At 39.5% G+C, this 23,311-nt stretch overlaps 1 protein-coding gene across 4 annotated transcripts in view; it reads left to right on the plus strand.

Moving 5' to 3' along the window:
* LRRC8B (leucine rich repeat containing 8 VRAC subunit B) overlaps window positions 1–23,311 on the plus strand; it is a 196,776-nt gene that overhangs the window by 113,631 nt on the left and 59,834 nt on the right. For all 4 annotated transcript variants that reach the window (XM_078646009.1, XM_078645996.1, XM_078646015.1 and 1 more), the window contains one exon: window positions 11,417–13,568. In XM_078646009.1, coding sequence (XP_078502135.1) covers window positions 11,442–13,568 — 2,127 coding nt within the window. In that variant the 5' untranslated portion in view covers window positions 11,417–11,441. The remainder of the gene's footprint in view (window positions 1–11,416; window positions 13,569–23,311) is intronic.

Here is a 23,311-nt window from a genome sequence, read left to right on the forward strand (position 1 = left end):
TATATGTCGACATGAACTCCTTCTGCTACCTTATAACTTAATTCTATAGAAAGCACCTTAAGTGACCCTAGTCAACACCAGTTAAGGCAATGCCTTCACTCATCAACGCAGTGGTACAGCACTATGTAGTCACTATTATTACTTCACACTATACACGATCGTTCATTATTAAGATTCGCTGACCTCAAGCAGCCTCCCGTTATGGATACCAAAATTTGAATCTACTGTGGGAGAACCTCTGAAAGATAATGCTAAATTCTGCCAAAAACGAGCCCGCCTTCTTTTTTTCCCCCTCTATTGATGGCTAAAAAGGGGCAAGTTCTAACTCTATCAGCAGAAAATATGGCCTGTCTTCTGCACAGTTCACTAGTGTAATAAGCAACATTTTAAAGCCTAAAACACCACCCACATCCTACCACCATTACTATTCTAAAGCACACTCCTGTGTCCACTGATTGGTATGCCACAGGCTCATCCCTTTGCAAATGCAGACCCTTTCACGCGTCATCTTCCTTCTGAAGATAAAAAAAAACATGCATTTCGAAATCCAGTCTGATTCACCCCTACAGACTACAGTTGGAGTCATGCTGATGTTGAAGTTTAATCTCAAATGTAAACGTCCTCCAAATATAGATATGGCAGCTCCAATGGGTTGCACCAAGGACTTGAAATATGAAGTACATCCTCTTAAATATACCTCTGCCGTAGTTGTTGCTATGTTTGCCAACTCTTAGCCTAGCAGGCAGTTGTTTACCTTTGGGTGACTTGCCCTTTTGATGTCAAGAAAACTGCATCTTTTGAAAGCTGTGTTTGGGAAACATCATACCGTTGAGTGTCGACGCTGAGTACCCGAATAAACAATTGGAACAAAAGAGATTACAAAAGGCTTTTTTGCATTCCTGTTAGACAGAATATTACTAAACTTGAGTGCTCAGGGGGGACTCATTGAATCACTGTACTCCTCCTGCTGTGAGGATCATTTGTGGTTGAATTGGCAGCCGACCACTCTCTCCCTATAGCACCAACATATATTTGTGTTGTATCGTTACAATTACCCTATATCTTCGTAGAGCGCCCGGTCTCTCTGTTCTTGTGCCTGGTTGCCAATTTGTTTTCTTACTATATGCCTACTGTTAGGGCAACTTTGTGGCTTGGTGTGCTTCTAAAGATGTTGCTCCCCTTTCTGCACTCTTGTCCCAGGTCTTGTTGTTTGTTCTCTGATTGGTCCAGCAAGACTCTAGGCCCTGTCAAGGGATGTCTTTCATCAATATCTGCTTTCTTGCGATTGCCAGATCAACCATCCTTCTTTAAGTCACCTGTTGTGACTCGTTATATAACGGGATTCCAAGATATGTTTCGTTCAAGACCATTCACCATGCCTCAATGGGACCTTTACTTAATTCAAACTTTGCTGATGTTTGTGTCCTTCGAGCAACAATTACACAATTACCCTTTATGTTTGTTAACCATCAAAACGGCTTTCTGGTGGACAATACAAATCGGCCAGAAGGGTTAGGGAACTACAAGCACTTTTGGTGCATCCTCCTTATACAATATTCAACCCAGACAAACTGGTGTTGAAGACTCGTGTCTCTTTTCTCCCGAAAGTGGGAATATCTGTTTTCATGTAGGCCAAATCCTTACCTTGCCTACTATATTTGCTCCCTCTCACCCTTTCGTAGAAGAGGAGAGACTTCACAGCCTGTACCTAAAAAGAGCGTTGTCGTTCTGTGCTGATCGTATGAGAGTTCCGGGTGGACAAAGAACTCTTCGTTGGATACATTTGAGCGAAACAATGAAAGGTTGTTCAGAAATGGACCATCTCACAATAGATTTTCCTCTGCTTTAAAATGTGCTATGCATTGGCCAAGAAGAGGTTGCTGGCTCATTTCACCAGAACCAAGGGTGCAACTACTCCATTAACTCACAGAGTTCATGTACTGGACATCTGTCAGGTTGCAACGTAGGCCTCTTTGCAAATGTTTACTAAGCACTACTGCCTGAACAGTCAGGTCCGTTGTGACGGCCATTCGACCTGCTCGGTCCCACAGGACATTCTAGTCTAATCTGTTTGCAGGTCTACCTATGGGGAGGTTTTGCTTCGGGTAATTCTAAGGTAATAAATCTGCGGCTATGAGTCTCTGTCAGAAGAACAAGTTACTTATCTTTGTTAATCTGGTAGGGACTCTAAGTAGCTGCAGATTCCTTACCGACCCTCAGATCCTTCCTGCTCTGTGAACAGATTTCTCCTTATAGGGTAACCCCTTATGAGGTCCTCGGTGTCTGCACACTGGTACATCAACAAACTTTGTGGCTCCGTGTTTCTGGTGTGGAGGTTGTGAAAAGTTACTGATGTCTGCACGCTGCAGTGGTGACGATATGGGCACAACAATTGTCACTTCCGGCTTTGAGGACGCCGACGTGGTCGGACAACGCCACCTAACAGTGTGCAGAGGTCCTGCTTGAAAAGTTTCCGTATCCAGTCTGACGTTTGGGCTATATTCTACGTTAAGGAATCTGCGGCTAGATAGAGTCTCGACCAGATAAGGTGTTACCAAAGGTTGGTGCCATTCTCCTCCTTCAATAGTGGTGATAAATAGCTTATTAAACTCTGCACATCTGCATAGGGTTTATACCATGGTATATTTCCAAGTGTTAACAAAAGGTGTTTAATTAAAACCCAGATGCAAGCAGTTACATTTGTGCAGTATGGGGGAAATCACTTAGAAGAGACCATGTGGCTATTAGGAGAGTTGTTTCTCTATGTAAAACAGTTGTTACATGCATTATGTGAGGCAGTAAAAAATGTTTCTTCAATGTCAATTGAGCTGTTCTGTGGTAATAAACTAGTTATTGCAGCACATTTATTTTTTCTGCCATTGAGAGTGTATGCGTGAGAGAGAAACAGAGAGAAGAGTTTTGGTTCAGTTCTCCTCATCCATGTTATGTCATGCTATTCTATGTTGCGTTACTTTATGTTACGTTATTAAGCATCCAATCCTCACTGGTTTCTTGGCACTGAAAGCTGCATACCAAACAAGATTGCGCAGACAAAATATCAAATAAAAAATATTGAGTTGCGAAAATATAGAGTAAAAAATATAGTGGTTCAGAAATATCGACAGCAAGAATATCGTGGTCAAGAATATCGACTTAAGGTAAGTAATAACGACTTTACAAATGTCAAAGTATTTAACATTGTTTGCAAAAATATAGTTGTTAAAAATATCGTTTTTTAAATTAATGTTATGTATTTTAGTATATATATTATATGTATGTTTTTTGTATAAGTATTGTTTGTATTTTTAATATATGTGTTACATTTTTAGTAGTTCTGAAAAAAATGTATTTGAATTTTGCATTTTAAGATCTGTAGCAGGTTGTGGGGTTTTAGGGGAATAGGGTGGGAAGTAGTTTAATTATATTAAAGTAATTGATAATTTTTCATTTATTAATATTTTGTAATTGAGATTTAATAGTTTTGTATATGTAATTTATTATTAATTAATCATTGGTTGTTAATTTTAATTTATTAATTGGTAAATGATTATGGTTAGTGTGTAATTAATTTTAGGTGTGTGATGTTTATAGGTGTAAAGGGTGGAAAGTAATTTATTTTTAATTTATTAATTAATTGGTTGTTAATTAATTGTAATTAATTAATTGGTAATTAATTATGGTTAGTGTGTAATTAATTTTAGTTGTGTGATGTTTATAGGTGTAAAGGGTGGGAAATAATTTATTTTTAATTTATGGATTAATAATTGGTTGTTAATTTTAATTAATTGGTAAATAATTCTGGTAATTGCATAATTTTAAGTGTGTTTTGGAGGTTTATAGGGGTATAGGGTGTTGAGTAGTTTATTTTTATTATAAATCTTTTGTTAATTGAAAGTTATTGAATTAATTACATTTTTAATATAGTAATTGTGTAATTTATTATATGTGTGTGTTGTGTTTATAGGGGTAAAGGGTGGGAAGTAATTAGTGTTTAATATATAGTCTTTATTGTTAATTATTTTATATTTATTTTGGGTAATTGTTTATTTTTGTGTGTGTTGTTTATACTTTTAAAGGGGTAGGTATAAAAGACATTTTAATTACTTTATTATTAGTAATAGTTTTTAATTTAAATATACCTTTTAATTGTCTTTTATTATTATAGGTTAATTTAGGTGTATGTTGTGGATATTATAGTGTTAAAGTGTTTAGTCAATTCATGTATTCGTTTTTTATTAATATTTTGTAATTGATTATTAATTATGTTAATTATGGAAGTACATTTTAATTAAAATGTTGAAGTGTTTTGTTTTTGGTGTGGTGTTATAGGGTAAGAAGTAAAATAAATACATTTATGTATTGTTTAATTTTTTTGTAAATATTTTGTAGTTTAAAAGAATGATTTTTTTTAAATGTACTTATTATTTTATTTTATATATTTGTAGGTTTTTGTTATATGTAATTATAATGTTTTCTTTTCATATATTTACTATATTTTATTTAATTTTTTTAATATTTCAATTTTTTGTTTTTAATATTTGTTTTTTTTTACTGTTTGAGTGTGAATAGTAATTTTTGTCTCTCCGCTATCTAACACTTTCCCTATTGTTGCACTCCCTGGAGTGCGATTTGTCATTTTTACCTCTCCGTTATCCAGGACTTTTCCTACTGTTGCACCCACTGAAGTGGGAATAGTAATTTTTACCCCTCCACTATACAAAACTTTCCCTACTGTTGCACTCACTGGAGTGGGAATCGTAATTTTTTACCCCTCCGCTATCAAGCACTTTCCCTACTGTTGCACTCACTGGAGTATGATTAGTTAATTTTACCCGTCCGCTATCCAACACTTTCCCTACTTTTGCACTCACTGGAGTTGGAATAGTAATTTTTACCCCTCCTCTGTCCAACAGTTTCCTTACTGTTGCACCCACTGGGGTGGGAATAGTTAATTTTACCCCTCTGCTTTTCAGCACTTTCCCTACTGTTGCACTCACTGGAGTTGGAATAGTAATTTTTACCCCTCCGCTATCCTACACTTTCCCTACTGTTGCACTCACTGGAGTGGGAATAGTAATTTTGACTCCTCCGCTATCCAACACTTTCCTTACTGTTGCACTCACCGGAGTGGGAATACATTTTTATACCCCTCCGCTATCCAACACTTTCCCTACTGTTGCACCTTTTGGAGTGGGAATAGTAATTTTTACCCCTACGCTATCCAACACTTTCCTTACTGTTGCACTCCTTGGAGTGGAAATAGTAATTTTCCCCCCTCCACTATCTAACAGTTTCACTACTGTTTCTCTCAGTGGAGTGGGAATAGTATTTTGTACGCCTCAGCTATCCAACACTTACCCTGTTGTTGCACTCACTGGAGTCGGAGTAGTAAATGTAATTCCTCCACTGCCCAACACTTACCCTACTGTTGCACTCACCGGAGTGGGAATAATTATTTTTGCCCTTTTGCTATCCAACATTTTCCCTACTGTTGCATTGATTGTATTTTGAAATGTAAGTTTAAATATTTGTCATCGTTTTTTGTTAATTTATTATAGGTTTTTGTTTTTTTTAATTGTAAATCATTAATATATTTTTATTTTTTATATTATTTTAAACTTTTAACATAAATTAAAAATAATAGTTTATTAATTGTTTTAAAGTAAATATATGTGTATAAATTATTATGTTCGTGTGTTTATCTTTTTTATTAAGTTTATTTGTTATATTTTATTAAAAAGTGTATTACAATTATTTTATTTTGTTAAAATTATATTTAATATATCCTATTTAATTTTATATTTATATAAATTTGATATTTTATACATCTATATTTTTTACATCAATATTTTTTTGTCAATTTTTGTACTTACCTTTTCAAGTATAGGAGTCGATATTTTTGTTGTCTTTATTTTTTACTCAATATTTTTAACATCAATATTTTTTATATCGATGTTGTGTCGGTGAACCAGTCAAAAAATGCACTTAAAGGCAAAACTATGCTTGTGTGAAAAGCAAACCCTTTAACTCTTTCCTAAAAGAGACATAGTTAGTTTGGGACCATAGGAATAAAGGAAGGAAGTTCCAAAAAGGAGGGGGCTAAATATGAGGAACTACGGCCACCCATTCCAGCCTTCTTGAGTCTAGGAACAGCCAGCAGATAAGATGAAGAGGAGCTCAGCTCCTGAGCAGGACATTACTTGTTTATTATTTTTGCTAGAATTTGAGGTTTGTCACTTGAGATTGTTTTAAAAGAGAGACAGCTAACGTTAGATTATTCTTTTTCCCCAAGGGCAGCCAATGAGGTTCTGTAAGCAGATGGGTAGTGTATGAGTACCTCGGTGGTCTGTAAGTCAAATTAGCACATGTTATGAGTATTTGTAAAGCGCACTATCACCTGGGAGAGTATCCTGGCACTGCAGTTGCAGTTTTTGCCTGCCTAGGACTGTTGAGTGGGTTAATCAAAGCTTCTTGTTGAATTTAAGAATTGAAGATGCTGCTCTGATGTGTAAAGGCAGTTCATACCAGGCAGATTCTGGTTCTTTGTATCCATATGATGTGTGAAAGGAGGAGTCCGGCCAAGCAGAGGTGTCTAGTTGGTCTGTGAAATTAACTTTTTCTATAGAGGTAGGCTGGGTTCCATATTGTGGAAAACTGAAGGTGTGTGTGAGGAGTTTAAACTGAGCTTGTTTGTCTATTGAAGCTAGTGGAGCTCCCTTAGGTGCAGTGTGTTGTGTGTGCTGCTTGGAAGTTGAGTGTGATCCTGGCTTCTGTGTTCTGAATGGACTTGATGTTGGAAGCGGTTTCGTCTGTGAAACTGGTGAGCCATAGGGTCAGAGTGGTTCCTTGGCCGAGATGAGAAGTTATGTTGCGAGGGCTGTCTGGTTCAGTCAGGGGTGAAATTGTAGTAGATAGTAGTTATCTTTCTGCAGATGTTTGTGAGACTTGTTGTAGAGGTCCTTTAAGGAATGATGTTGTTGGATGTGGCCGCTAGGGCAGGGAAATCTTTCACTATGTCGAAGACCTCTTTGCTGCTGTTGGTGTCAATGTGGTTTGCGAGCACAGAGTGTTTGGCAGTTTCGATATGCTTGTGGTAGCATCCAGTGGTGGATTTCTAGATGTTTCTATTCGCACTCCAGTTGTTTGCAGTGGCAGTTTGTCATCTTGAGTTGCTCCGCATACCAACTGGCTTATGGGCTGGATCTTGTGAGTTTGTTGAGCTTGAGGAGAGCCAGGGTATCAAATTCTTGAAGTTTGTGATGGAGACTGGTAGGTTGTTGCTGTGTTCTGGCTGGCATTCCGTAAGTATGATCACCCAGACTTGCTATGGGATGTTGATCAGTTTTGGCAGGCTCGCCTGGCAGTGGTTCTTCTTTGATGCTGGAAGGAAATGATCAGGTGTGGGAAATTCAAGTGATTGGCACAGGCTTGCCAACCAAAATGTTGTTGAAGGTGGTGAAAATGGGGTCCAGGAGGTGATCGGTCAAATGAGTGGATCCTGCCACATGTTGGGCGAGGCTGAGGTTACCTAGGTTGTCCAGTAGGTTGGTGTGATGTTGGCCTGTTTAGCTGTCATTCATCTGGACAACATGTTGACTACTAGATGGTAATTTTCAACGCTGACAGTGCACTGGAGCCTGTTAACCAGGCCCCAGTGCCCGTGTTCTCTCCCTAAAACTGTTATGTGTAAATTGGAATCCGCAATTGTCAAGGACTTTACCCCCCATATAAGTCCCTAGTAAATGGTACCAGTGGTGCTCAAGGCATGGGTGGTAAAGGGGGCCCACAGGGCTTGCAGCACTGTTTGTGCCACCCTGAGTGACTAAACTAAACTACTGACAGCAGGCCTGTCACTGCAAACTGCAGGAACAGTGTGAACCGCTCTATTTCGACTTTGCCTACACCATGTGTGGCAGAGCCCATACATTGCCTTCAGTATATGTCAGGCACCCTTAAGGAAGGCCTCATAAACCCCAGGAGACAGGGTACCTTTTATTAAACCTGGACATGTAAGTGCAAGCTAATATGTCCCTACAGTGTCCTTTTCCATTAAACACACTATAAGTGATAGGCGGTCCATTAGATAATATCCTGTACCTAGGCCACCCCAGGATTGCCAGCTCCATTATGGTACTGCTTAAGCCTGTCGAGTTTGGTATCAAGCTACATGACTTCTCATTCCTCACATGAATTTTGAGTAAGGGGCGAGCTGACATACACCCAGTTGGCTACTTTAGAGTTTGCTCACCTGGTTGCCCAAGCTTCTCTGTGCTCTGGCTGGCAAGCCTGCGTTTCCCACGCCTGCTTCCCTCAAGGCAGGATTGTGACCTCTAGGCAGTGTAATCATTCCCAGGATTCAGGAACAAAGGCTTGTCCAGGAAGGAGGTCAAAGCCTCCCTCCTCCCAAGCAGGCTAGTGAAGTGGCACATCAAGGCAGTGAGGTTCAAATTGCTACACAGCCTCTGATATGCATCAGGGCTGACTGCCAGTGTAGGAAACTGCCCTCCTCTGCCCCAGGCACATTTGCACCCGGACAGGTGGGAATTTAGTCAGTCAAGGAGGTGTACACCCCCACAAGGCTACCTATACCTCCAGGGTGAGCAGCCCAGTCTGTACACCAGATTTATATTTCTGCCATCTTTAGATGTGGCAGAATAGAGGTTTCTGGGTAGTAAAGGGGAACCACATCCCCGGATGTGGTCATCTCAGGGGCGGGTTAGCTGCAAGGATTAGCTCCCACACCCCTAACTCCCCTAAATCTAGTATTTAAGGGACCCCCGAACACAAGAATCTCAGTTCTGATCCAACTTGCATCAAAGAGGACACAGAAGGGACCCATGCCATTGACAACAGACGTTTGCACAAACAAAGAGAAGGATATTCTGAACCTGTGGCAACACTCCTTGGAATTGTATGAACGAGGTTTGTCACAGGCTAAAGGTCAGTTCCCCAGACTAAGGGACCACTAAGAGAGCCAGAAGCAAACTCAGACTGCCTTGGACTAGTGGGACTAGGCCCCTGCAAACTGAAGGTATTACGATGCTCAGGAACCAAAGAATCACTGGCCATCAGGCCCTCCGGGGGCTCGTCCAAATCCAGATGGATTAGTGCATTTTGGGAACTGTAGTCTGGCCTTCCACGATGTTTTAAGCCGCTACCGCACTTCCCTGGATCTCCAGACATCGCAGAAGCTCCCAGTAGAGCTTCCTGCTGCCTGGGCTTGTTGGTCACCAGCGAGGTAACCAACCGCTTAACTTGACGCTGCATCAAGAGGATATTTCAATACACCTGCGACCGATGTTAGCAACGACCCCGCTCTTGTTTTTTTGCATCCTGTTTCCACAGCAAAGTGTAAAGCGGTAACAAGAGCTCTCACACTGCTCCTGTTCAGCACCATGGACAACTCGGCACCTGGGCTCCACGAGCCAGGTAAAATTGAACTGACGATCGTGGTTTGGTCCTAGGATCTGCATTCACCTTTACCCTGCAAGGGTGCAACGCAGCTCGCCCTACAAGTGACCGTTTGTCGCTAGTGTTTTTTCCCATTAACCTCAATGTTCCTCTGTATTATTTTGCATTGATTTCTATTGCATCAGAAATCTATAACTCCGGTTATATATAAGCCATTCCGTTCATTTTGGTGTCTAAATTTAGATACAAATTCACTATTATTATAAATTGGTGTCTGATTTTTCTTGAGTCATGTCAATTGCTTGTCGTCCTTGTTAGTACTCTGAAATGCTTAACACATGTTCCTCTAGTAAAGTCTCACTGCTCTTTGCCACTCTACCTGAACTGAGCTAAAGATTTATTAGTGTGAATCCAAGGGCCATCTTAGGGATATTGTGATAATATTACATGGTAAGGTTACCTAGCCATACCACATAATGTTCCACTATGCAACAGTCCATATATCTTTTTACGAAGATCTGCCCATATATCAGCATTCCCTAAATTTCTTGTCAAGTAGTATGCCATAAAATGCTGTGGCAATGTGCACCTTCTTTAACATATAGACTTTGCAGTGTCTTCGTCCACTACTCCTCTCATACTTGTTAACAATTTCTTGCCTGGCGTAATTCAAGAGCATGCACCTGAAGCTTGCTGCACATACGCCCTCACAACTCCATAGGGCTCAAAGTCTTGCATGCATCTAATTGTTTGGTTGAATCTCTTTGACTGCATCCTTATTGCAGTAAAATCCTTCAACTGTTTCCCAATCAAAGCAGCTAGCAGATGTCAATCTCCTATGTCTGAAAAACAGATCGCATAAAGACTTAGAACCAGACTCTGTCTACTGAATGTTTACTCTACCAGCAAACCAGAAGCCCAAGGTTAACATCCCTTGAGCTGATGTCAGCCTGAAAATTTAATAAAATTGATACGAGGAAAAAGCTATGCTCTCTTAAACCTTTCCTCCTCTCCAATGACCAGAGCCATACTAATTGAAGTTCGGACAAATGTACAAAACTCCTGTTACACTACACCAATACACTTCTATGACCTCTGACAAGACCTCTTTTGAGATCATTCTCGAAGAATTAATAGTTTCCCGTCTACTACCTCATACTTTTACTATACTGATAATGGCTTGCTGTTGTTTGGGTGCTCTCCAAATCCTACAAATAGGTATATGCACAAAATGGACAAACAGTTGAACAGCATAGCGCTGTGCAGTCATCAAGAAAGTGTTACTGCCAATGTATTGAGAGGGTGTTGTTAATAATAGAATGAATATTAAGTTACACTGCATAAAAATATCTCCTGAGAGCCTGTTCATTATTTATTTTTCCATTTAGTTTTTTTGGGGGTTATCGCAGAGCATCTACAAATAGGGGCTGAATTATAGTCTGGCCCAGCATACTGTTTTCAGTCATTTGAAATGGATAGCGCTGTGCTGTCATGAAGAGTATTACTGCCAATGCTTTGATAATGTAAGAAACTCAAGTCGCTGCTATCATATTAAGTTTAATTGTCAACAAAGGGAAGAATTGAAAAACACAGTTAGATTGTTTGGTCTTAGTAGAATAGTTGTTAAATTGCTTAAATATGAATTGATATCAGTTGAGTCTTAGATGGGTAAGTAAACATCTAAAGATTATGCTGGTCAAAAGTTAACCAGTTTGTCAAAAAGGGGATGTATGTTGGGCAGCTTCACCAAAATAACTTGTCCCTGAAAGATTGAATGAATAGAGGTCTTGTAAAGCGCGAACTTTGCCCAAAGGCATCAAGGCGATGCGGAAAGGCAGGCAAATCTGCTTATCTCAAAGTCATAGACGACTACATAGTTGTGAATAAGTTAGAGATGATTTTGGACAGAATGTATAGAATCTGCTCTGAAATACAAATGTCTATATTATAGACTGTATTCTGACTTCTAGGACAGTAATACATATTGTCTTTTTTCATGTTCTAGGCTCCATTGCCCTCAAGGGAAGAACATGATTACAGTAACTGAACTTCGATACCTGGCAGACACTACAGCATCTTATCACATACTAAAGCCATGGTGGGATGTCTTCTGGTATTATATCACTATGGTAATGCTCATGATTGCTGTTTTGGCAGGGGCTCTCCAGTTAACACAAAGCAGAATGCTCTGCCTACCTTGTAAGGCTGAATTGGACGATCAGTGTGTCATGCCTTTGGATATAGCAAGTGTCAACACAAGTATATCATTACATTCAGCAGGGATGATAACTCCCACAACTGGTATCCGCAATGATCTTCACCGACAGCAGTATGCTTATATTGATGCCGTCTGTTATGAGAAGCAACTTCATTGGTTTGTTAAATACTTCCCTTACCTTGTGTTTTTACATACTCTAATTTTTGCAGTATGTAGTAATTTTTGGTTTCACTATCCTAGCACAAGTTCAAGACTTGAACACTTTGTAGCAATTCTTTATAAATGTTTTGATTCACCATGGACAACTAGAGCTCTTTCCGAGACTGTTGCTGAACAAAGTGTAATGCGGTTGCCCAGTAGCAGTTCCAGGTTTTTTATATCTACTGCTTCAGCAACTGAAGAGCAAGAGTCTGGAAGGCAATTATTGCAGCCTGCAGTAGAATCAACTGGGATAGAAGATGCAAATTCAAGTGTCTTAGGCAAAAGGGAAGGCGAGCAAGCCAAGGCTTTATTTGAAAAAGTAAAGCGATTCCGAATACACGTTGAAGAGAAAGATATTATTTATAGATTATATATGAAGCAAATTATTGTCAAAGTAATCACATTGCTGATAATTATTATTTATGTCTCCTACTTTCTAACTCGCATAACTTTTGAAGTTGACTGCATGGTAGATATTGAAGCTTTCACTGGATATAAACGATACCAATGTGTTTATTCACTTTCAGCCATTTTTCAAGTACTGGCTTCTTTTTATGTAATTTTGGTAATATTCTATGGAGTCACAAGTTGTTATGGTTTATGGTGGATGCTGAGAAGTTCCCTAAAACAATATTCATTTGAAGCTGTGAGAGAGAAAAGCAATTATAGTGATATCCCTGATGTAAAGAATGACTTTGCTTTTATTCTCCACCTCGCAGATCAGTATGACCCTCTTTACGCAAAAAGGTTCTCAATTTTCTTGTCTGAGGTGAGTGAAAATAAACTAAAACAGATTAATTTAAACAATGAATGGTCTGTGGAGAAACTAAAGAATAAACTCACAAAAACATCCCAGGACAAGGTGCAGCTCCATCTTTTTATGTTAAGCGGACTTCCAGACAATGTATTTGAATTGAATGAGATAGAAGTTCTGGTCTTGGAGCTTATACCTGATGCCAAACTTACCCCAACCATAAGTCAGTTGATCAATCTTACGGAACTTCACGTTTACCATTCTTCACTCACTGTGGACCTCCAAGCACTCAGCTTTCTTGCAGAAAATTTAAAAGTGATGCATTTGAAGTTTATTACAATGGAAAAGATTCCAGGTTGGGTTTTTCATCTAAAAAACTTAAAGGAACTATACTTATCAGGATGTCTTTTGCTGAACAACGACACTTCTGTATATATTGAAGGTCTTCAAGAGCTCAGAAATTTAACAACCCTTTATTTAAAGAGCAGCCTTTCACGTATTCCTCCAGTGGTCACTGATATGTTACCAGCTCTACAAAAACTATCAATCGACAATGAAGGAAATAGACTGATGGTTCTTGCCAGTCTCAAAAAGATGGCAAGTCTTAGATGCTTAGAACTCATTAATTGTGACTTGGAGCGCATTCCACATGCTATTTTCAGCCTAATTGATTTACGTGAACTAGATCTTAAGGGTAATAACTTGAAAACAGTAGAAGAAATAATTAGCTTTCAGCACCTACAGAAGCTTACTTCTTTGAAACTGTGGCACAATAATATTGCCTATATACCTGTACAAGTAGGAATATTGGCAAATCTAGAACAGCTCTACTTAAATCGCAACAACATTGAAAGTGTGCCCTTGCAACTTTTCCTTTGTACCAAGCTTCGTCATTTGGATCTCAGCTATAACAATCTCACCTTCATTCCAGAAGAAATTCAGTTTTTGAACTCACTACAATATTTTTCAGTCACAAACAATGATGTAAGTATAATCCCTTTGATTTTAAAGCACTGTCATTTTTAATTAAAAAGGCTTCTAGTGACTATGATGCATTGGTGGAGGAAGGAATGTGCCATTTACCATGTTACTTGACTTTGAGTGGGCTGATAAGTCAGCAAATCTCTAGACAATTAATATTGTTTGACTTAACATGCTAGTTTGTCTTGGTTTTAACTACTGTCCTTGGCAACTTGTATTTTAAAAAGCTACATAAAATTCACACTGTTTATCTTCCCTAGTCTAAGTGGTTACAGATCAGACTATTATGCTATCACTATTATGATACTAAAATGTTACCTTGGCAATGGCGTAAAACAGACAATTCTGTTTTCTTTGAATAATTAGTCATAATCGTTTCATTATGCAAAGTTATCTTACAGATATAAGAAAGCAAATTAGAAAGGAATGGACTGTTGGTGTTTAAATTGACAATTTTTTTTTTTAACATTTACCTTAATATTGTTCCAACATTGTAAAGTTTAGCTAAGATAGCAATAGGATGGCAAAACAGTCTACACAAAATGCTAATACAAGTTCATCAAAATAAACACCTTTAAATTTCAGAGGATACGCATTTGCCGAACCTAATTCTAAAAATCAACTGCAATTAAAATTAATTGTATATAATTTTATAAAAAGGGATAAGGGAAGAAAGAAAATGTAAATAAACGATTTACATACTTCTTTTTTGTTATAAATATTTTTATTGACATTTTCATGCAGCAATAAAGCATAAAAAGGCAGTGCAGCGAAATTACACGGTCAGTGAAGAGCCTTACATTGTTAGACCAATCCATGAGGCATATTTCGAATTTAAAGTCATCAAGGGCACTGAGTAATTAGAAATGTACATGATTCTTAAGCAATGTAACTCATGAAAAGAAGCTGAGCATCCTGTGGTTGAGTAGCGTCTCAGAGCCAAAATCTCTAAAGATGTTGTGCCTTTGACCATATCACTTATTTCAGAGGTTGAGCCTGTTTCCCTCCAGTACCCATTCATTAGTATTGGGTGTACTTGGGATCAGTGCTTTGGTAACTAAAATCTCAGCTGTTAAATATGCACCTTAAAAATGGAAGTAATAGAGGCTTATAGATCAAAATCAGTTGCTTGAGAGCCTGCTCTTGAAAATTACTCCTTATGGCTGTACTACACATTTAAAGAAAAAGATGATAATACAGTTTAGGGAAGAGAGGAGCCTGGTAAATAGATGGACTTGTGCTGGTTGTATTGGACCTTATTGCTGAACAATCAGTTTTAGTTCCAGAACATTCAGTTTTGCAGGGTATAACCAACCTGCTTTGCATGTAAGTAAGGAAGTGATAAGTATGTTCTCCGATGTGAACTTTGAGTTGTTTCTCTGTGCCTCCTGACCAACTATTCAGTACTTATCAATTTTATTTTGTGGAAATCTGTTTTATTGTTTTTCAGCCAAACAACAGCATATATATCGGAGTACAAATACACATATAGTATCAGTATTTCAAGGAACCATATTGACAGGCCTACCACAGTTCGCATTGTAACTCTGTCACCATTAATTAGCGCAGCACTCAATAGTACTTATCAATTTTTGATGATTTGGCTGCTCCTAATTTAGATCATTCTGATGAAGATGCTAGTCCTACTCTTCTACTGAATTTTAATTGGATTTTGTTTTTTAATCTGTGAACAAGGCTTAGACTTGTAGATTTTGTTTACCAGAATACTGTTAATTAGAGTCTTTCTTTCCCTTTCTTAACCTCTTGAGTGCCTCCTGTTGCAAGGGCCGTAGCAACCTCTCCAGTGTCGGTTTTTCCTGTAAAGGTGTGGAGCATCGATATCAGTTGGCAGTATTAGCAATAAACCATTTGTTATTTAGTCAGTTTTCTTCTACCAGTTCTTATAGAGGTTAGCTCTGCATTTAAAGGACAAGATCTAAACACCATCCCCAAATCTGCTGCTCCATAGTCTCAACTAGCTGCTAAGCCAAACATTTTGCCTTATGCCAGTGAACATCTCAGCTTTTTTCACCAAAGGGACAAATGGTAACACCTAGTGTGGATTCTCTGGATACTTATACTGAAGAAAAGCCTTTTTACACCATAAAACATTTAATACAGTGATGTAGAAAACAGTGAAGCTTTTACATTAGCGGCCATTTTCTAAACTGATTTTCGCAGGCTCCACCAGTTTCAAGGCAGCCTTTTCAGTTCCTGCAGACGTCTTTAATGGATGCTTCCATCCCTGTCCTGTGCTGCTCAGTGTTTATTCTGAGGCGTACATAACAATCTTCTTGATTTCAAAGTGTAGAACTCACATCAATCAATCATTCCTAGTTATTTATATATTCCTGTTCAATCTGCAGTAGAAGCCGAAATTCTGGCTTGTCAAGTTTAAGAAATACTGGGTATTTTGGATGACCCTCATTTCTACAGAACAGCATGTCCAGATGTTATGATTCAGCTTAAGAGTAAGTGGGGAAAGTTTTACCATGTCATGGAGGCCTAGTATGCTTTGCACTGTCTTTAGATTTCTCAGTATATTGCATTACTCGTCAGGGGCCAGATGTACAACTGTTTTTAGCAGTCGCAAGCAGACATTTGGGCCGTTTACAACCGCTAAAAATGGTTGTAGCATGTGCAATCCCTATTTTGCGAGTCGGAAACCTATTACCTACTTGCAAAATAGAGTTTGCGAGTTGTTATTAGGAAGAGGCGTGTTAAGGGCATTACTTCTTAATAACGAGTCGTAGAGGATGCACAATTGTTTTGCGACTGCATATGCAGTCGCACAACAATCACAGTTGCTACCAATTTCAATTTGGTGGTAAGCCAGTTGCAAACAGAAGGGGTACCCACATACCCCTTCCCCTTTGTGTTTGGCATCGAAAATAGTTTTTAAGAGCAGGCAGTGGTCTCACAGACCACTGCTTGCCTTTAAAAAATTAAAAGAAACCTTTTCATTTTTTTCTTTTAAACCCTTCCCATTTTCCTTTAACCCCTTCGTTGAGTGCGTCGGCCAACGGCCCTCACGAGCACTACCTTCGTAGTGCTGCGCACGTCCCTTGGCCGTCGCGACCCCGCCCGCGCATGGAAAACGTCCGCACTGTGGCGGATTCTACGCCGTGCTAAAGGTGTTAAGGAAAACGGGCTGCATTTTTAAAAAAATGGCTTTATTAAAAAAAGCAAACATGGTGTTCTGCTGTCCCCAGTAAGGCCACCATCCCAGTGATTGTAGCTCATTCCCAATGGGTAGCAAATTGCGACCTGCCTCGTAAATATTAATGATGCAGGTCATTTGAGACCCCATTGGGAATCGCTAAATGTGTCTGAGACACATCAGTACATTCTGTTTTGTGAGTCACACATTACGATTTGCAAAACATAGCAATTTGCGATCTGCAAAAAGGAATGGTCATACATCTGGCCCCAGTTCTGTTAAGGCATTGCATAATCTGTCTTAAAGGAAATCCTTGCTGTGCATATTCCTCTTCATTTAAGTTTAAATCTGCTTTTGCATGTGCCCTAACTCATAAGAGGTTGATCATATCGACATGCTCACAAAATAATTGTGCTCAAATGCTGGAATATCTACTCCCCATACGGTATAGAAATTAGTGACCATTTCAACAATTGTAAATCTTATTTGATTCCTGAACACCGTTTGCTGAGCTCTATTTTGTTTCTGCAGTGGGCTTGCTTTTCAGCTTAGGTATCACTTTGTCTGTCCTTCAATCAATTAATCAGGTCTGGTTCTTGTCTGCTTTAGGCAAAGAGACTCAGACTGGCACAGCCAGGGTAAACTGTCTTACTGAAATTCATGGCTTGCTCTGCTCCAGGTCAATCCAGCTTCTGTTTTAGCTCCTTCAAAATGTGAAAGATTTTGAATGTTCAGAATTTCCACTTCAAGATGCTGCAGTGTAATTTCTTCTATGGTATCTTTGGTTTCGGTAGATAGTGAGGCATCCATACAACAAATTAAGGTTGATACGGTTCTGGTCAATGTGATGGCCATTGCAATCAGTGGATCTTTCTGTATAAAAATATGGATTTGTTTGTATCTAATCCAGGGCAAGTTTATGAATGTATCATTTGATTGTACCACTTTGTTATTTTGTCAGTGAATGTAGTGCTGGCTAAAGCCCTCTAAGGCTTCTAAAGTTTAAAAGACCAAGCAGTTCTTCAAATGGAAACAATATGTTTTGATGCTTGCTGCTCCACTGCTGCTAAAGTCTCCTCAAAAACGTTAAGCCGACTTTCCTGGGGAGCAAGGTGCTCCGATATACAGTATGGAGCATGAATTTTCTATAGGAGGAAGATTATTGCCTTTTAATCATCAAAGGACACAAATACCTCTTGACAGACAGAGTGTCAAAGATAATGATGCTTTACACCGTGTATCAATGCGTCTTTCTTCCAAGACTTCAGAGATCCTTTCAAAAGCTTCTGGAATAAATATAAATCCTTACAATTGAGGGGCTTTAGAAGTGATTCTAGACTACAAAAAGGATCTCTGTTATCACTTTATCACTCTGGCTCCTTTGTGCAAAATAAAATGAATGAAACTACTTTTTCGTAGTAGATACCATTCACATGGTCACTCTGGCTTTGGTCAGGCAGAGGGCCCAGTTGGGCGACCGGTCCTCTAAAATGCATACTTTCACATTTGCAAAAATGAGAAGAAAAGACAGTTTTCAAGGTTTGCCATAGTGGTGGCCCCTCTGTAACGTCTTTGTAGTTAGACGATTGGCTGGTTAAACCCCAGCCCCCCCTTTTTCCCATGAGCCTTCAAGCTATTTGTGACTCTTTGTTCAATCTGGGACTTTACAGCAATGAACAACTGTCTCATCTGCCGGCCGACTTATTTTAATAGGAACAGTCAGAGGGCTCTTTAATTTCCTGTTCCGAGCTTATGGTGTCTTTGATACAAGGAGTGGTGCATTATCCAGGCCTTCTTAGACTTTGGTATGGTGGATCGGGAGACTCTTGAGAGCATTATGGGCTTGCATAGGTGTGGATTAATTGACTCGGATTTGGATGGGGGTTCCTCAGCATCTGACCCAAAACTGAAATCAGCCTTGTGTGTCTCAATTCAGTAGAATTTTCATTTATAATGGTTTCAGTTTCTTCATTGGCGGCCTGTAGCGTGCACCTTCTGTAAAGAGGTGATTTTTCGGCATCAAACTCTCAATGCCACACTGACCAAGGTTTCTGCTTAGTAAGGCTGGGGAGGGGAGCTCATTACAAGAACCTGTCAGGATTCCATTCCAGCTTGTAGCTGTGGATTCAGGAAAAAATGGGAATGGCAAGAGATTGAAACAGCACTGGATTCAGCAGGTGGCCCCTCATAAACTTCAGAATAGTAGAAACGATGGAGCAGATTGCATGACCATCTAGTACACTCAGTCTGCAAAAATTGTGTGAGTTGCCCTAACTAATCTTGAAGCTATCAGGATTCAGCTAGCTAATAAAGCTGGATGAAGACAGGTGGTATTTGCAAACTCTGAAACAGTTCTGCTGCTAGGCTGCCACGTCAGAGGAGAAGAGAATCCGATATCTTAAGAAACACACAGACCGGAACTTTCTAGGTTTGAAGAAAAGGTAAAAGACACGCTACCCTAATGAAGGAAGCCATCTCATGTAGAACAAAACAAACATGTTTGGTGCAGAACGGTGCAAACTAATCGAAGCGCAAGAAAAGTTCACCAACTGCTGTTGTTCGATATTAAGCCCATGCAAAGTGAGGCTTCTTAGCCTGTCTTTACATTTTGTGTTTGCTTCAGAACGCCTTCTGTGTCTAGGCCAGAAGTGATTAGCTTCAGCTTCCTGTGAACCAGCTCAGTGCTGAACACTAGCACTCCAGCTTCCCTGCTTCCACAATTGCCATTTTGAAAATGTGTTCGTTTTTCAGTTTAACTAGTGATGGGATGCGTACACCGATCTACAACTCACGTTCTTGACAACATCAGCCTCATGGCCTCTGGAATATCTAGGGAACGTGCATATCAACCACGTATAATTTGCTGCTGATTTCCAGGCATTAAATCACTCCATTTTCTCCTGTGGGCAAAGTTGTTCCAGTCCTCAGGAATAAATCCAGTGCAATGCTTGATTTGAATAATCAAATATGGGGTGGCTGCTTAGTCCCTTCCTCTTATGATTCAGATTTGATTTTGTTCGCTAGGTAACAGTATTCTTATAAGTCCAATTTTTTTTATTGTGTAGATCCACAGAGCAATACATATATTATTCAAAACTTCATGATGTCATTTTAGTACACAAACTCATAGGATTAAAAGGTGTTTAAAAAGGTTATAACAAATGTAAAACTATCTGAATTGTACCTCAATCACATCTGTTGGGGTTTCTAATTGTCATTTTACAAACCGTAGACGTAAAATTCTACATCTTGGCATACTAAGAACAGGATAAAGAAATGAAATAAGCATTACATCTTGGGCGGAACTATTATACTAACCTAACATTACATCCACATTGAGCTTTAAGTAAAACCGAATTTTACCCATTTCTGTTGTGCATCATACCTGAGTCATTCTGTTTATATTTAATGTGACAAGTCATTTCCATAGCTTTTAATAAGAAAAACTTTCAATATAATTTGTGTGTTTCAAATAAGAGTAGGCGTGTTAATATTCCTTTCAAGGCCTTCTAAATACTGTGTCAGAAATGAACTAATAGGGCGTATCACTGATAACTCCACCAGCTTTTAATCAAATTGAACCTAAATGTTCTCACAAGTTCAGAGTGCAACTCAGTTTAATGTCCTTAACAGCTTTAGTACAAAAAGTCTCAAGTGGGCTTGGCACATTAGACTGCACTTCTCAGTTTCTCTCGTCCTCATGTGCAATTATTCCCTGCTGTTAAGTGTTGGTGATCAACTGCCTTCTGGTCTGTGCTGCTGTTGTGTGTTGCATTTCTACCCTCGTGGTGTGGACTCTTCCCTTGTAGATCACTGTAGCCACTCCCCGAGCAGGACGACCTTTACAGGACTGGCTGTGAGAGCAGGCTGCACTATTCAGCCTGCATCAGCCTTCATCAGCCGCAGTGGTCCTCCAGCGTTGCCTGCAGACCAGTACTTGAGATTGGGAAAGTTGCAGCATCCAGGCAATCTTACTGGTGGCAGTTGCAGTCCTTCAAGTGTGGTTCAGTTTTCTTACTGTCGGCAGGGCAGCACCAGTCACATGGCCTGTTGCAAGCTCCAAGGTGATGAATAATGATATGATGTAGTACAGTTTTTTTAACAGCTACTCGAGAATTGTGCAGCGAAACTGAGGGACCTTTTCACAGCACAAGTCACTCCTGGATCACTTTCTTTAAATCAGGGTTCTTCTCCAAGCTGGGAACATGCTGGGCCCTCTCCTCCTTGACACCCCCTCTTTCCGCAGGACAAGAACACTCCTCCCTCTCCGCAAGCAGGCAGGCTTCTAGGCTCTTCAGAGAGGCATGTGAATCTAATATCTCATGACTGGGTTGGTTCACCCACGCAAATGGCATTCTGAGGCTGCCCTACAGACACAGCTGCTGTGCAGAGTGATGTCCCTCACAGCAAGGGACTGGCTCTAAGCAAGCGTATCCATAAAAGACGCAAAATGAAGTGTTAAATCTCTGCACATGGCTGCCATCAGCCTTCCAGAAGCAGTAATGAGGAGCAGACAAAATGCAGACCCTGCCTAAACACTTCCTCACCTTGGAAAACCTAAAAAGCATTCCTATCAATCACCCCTACCATCTATCAATTGGCAGTGCTGAGAAAGAACTAATGAAGACCCCCTTTATAACCAAAGTCTTTCTGGTACTTCCAAAGGCAGCTTTGTCTCCATTCTCCTCACTTCTGCATCAGGATTTTTACCCACCAGCTGAAGGCAAGCAGGCAATATACTTCCACTGTCTGGTGAAACGATCCCAACCCACCATCATGTGTCTTGCTACAACAAATGGCATCCAAAACGGAAGTCTTTTTTAGCTTCTTTCCAAAATGGTGAATTCCAATCATGGAACAGTAATTTTTGTATAGAAATCTGTAAAACTGCATCATAGGGAGGGAATAGCCCTGTAGAAAGTAGCAGCTGCAAAGCTCCCTTTAAAAAAATAATTTAAAAAAAGGAAACCGCAACTGGAGGGCTGATGAAGCATGGGTTCACAGCATGTTGTAGTAAAAAAGGGATTTTGGGGGACCAATAGAGGAGCAAGGAGAGAAACAAAAAAAATAACACAAACAAAAATCCATAAAAAGAGCAGTGGTGAAAGTCGCGGTTGAATTGGAGGGAGCAAGAGGGATAACGAGACGGGTCTTGCACTGCCTAGGCGAAACCTAAAAATGGAGAGCACGGTGTGGGGGATCAGGTGTTTGAGAGGTGAAACAGCATGAGTGAGAGCAAAAAAACATATTTACTCTCATGGCATAGTGAAAAAAACATATTTGCCTGAATGTGAGCAGTGTAGTTATCCAGTCAATCAATCAATCAATATTCTTTTATTCGATCCATTTAAAATACAGATCATAAAAAGTACAAATACAAAATATCACAATAATAAACATAGTAAGCCCAATTCATTTAATAAAAGAGCCCTTGTATGCCTCTTAAGCTTTGGCCGTGTGTACGATAAAATTACCTAAATAATTCATAGACATTCATTGTGTAAAAGTCAAAGATGATATAAAACAGGCTGTGCATCACTAAAACCTTTAAGACTTTTTAAAACCATATCTTATGGACTACATAGTGACCTTATATAATAATCGTAGAGGTACAGCTTAGTTATATCCTAATAGCCTCAAATAGGGCTAGTGTCCCATAAGGTTCCTCCTCCTTAAGCAAGCTATCGAAAAACATACACAGAAAGCGTCTATAGCCGCTTAACCACGGTGCAAATTTCGCTGCGGTGCGGCGGTTTGAAGTAGTGGGCGGGACCGCGTCGGCCAACGGACGTTAGCAGCACTGCCGAGGTAGAGCTCGCAACGGCAGTTTGCCGACGCTCGCATCAAAGGGGTTCAAAAATATAATGCTATTCAACATTGCCTTAAAATCGGAAGGATATAATTCTCTCATTCTTTCTTATAAAGCCCACAAAAAATATATATGTAAGTCAGACTGCTGTTATTGGGTATCGCATGGGCATGGTTTCAATTCAGAATGCTTATATTTTCTTGCAGGAAAACCCAACATCAGGGGGATTAGGTTCAGTGGGAACCTTAGTAAAATATATCTATGCTGTAATAATCTAATACTCTCTAGATAGGAATACCCACCTCCTCCCCTATGGTGGGCGGAGTTAACTGATTTAAAAGTTGTTTTCTTTCCTGTTGGTCATAGGTGGCCCTAGATATAAAGATATCCTTTAATTTCTGTTTCGTAATCTTCGTACACACACTTGGGTCTTCAAATAATTCCGCTAACCCAAGGGGGGTCAAGGTTAACTCTACATGTTGCAGCCACCTAATGTTATGTTTATTGTCCAATTTTAAGCAATTTTTTAATATAGTTAGTGTTACATTTACTGTGTCCCTACTCCAAATAGAATGCCATAATAATATCAGTGCAAGTTTAATGCTGTCTAATCCCAGCTCTGTGTGCAGAAGATAATTTGAGTAGGAACAAGGAAGAGAAACCAGTCTCTTAAAGAATCTGTCTTTAAGGATTTGGAGGGAATCTATAGAAGACATACCCATACTCCTGCTCCGTTAGTAGCAGCTTTATTGGGTCTAAAGGTCTTCAGCCCAGCTT

The sequence above is a fragment of the Lissotriton helveticus genome, chromosome 1_1 (assembly GCF_964261635.1).
Source record: "Lissotriton helveticus chromosome 1_1, aLisHel1.1, whole genome shotgun sequence".
Taxonomy (NCBI): domain Eukaryota; kingdom Metazoa; phylum Chordata; class Amphibia; order Caudata; family Salamandridae; genus Lissotriton; species Lissotriton helveticus.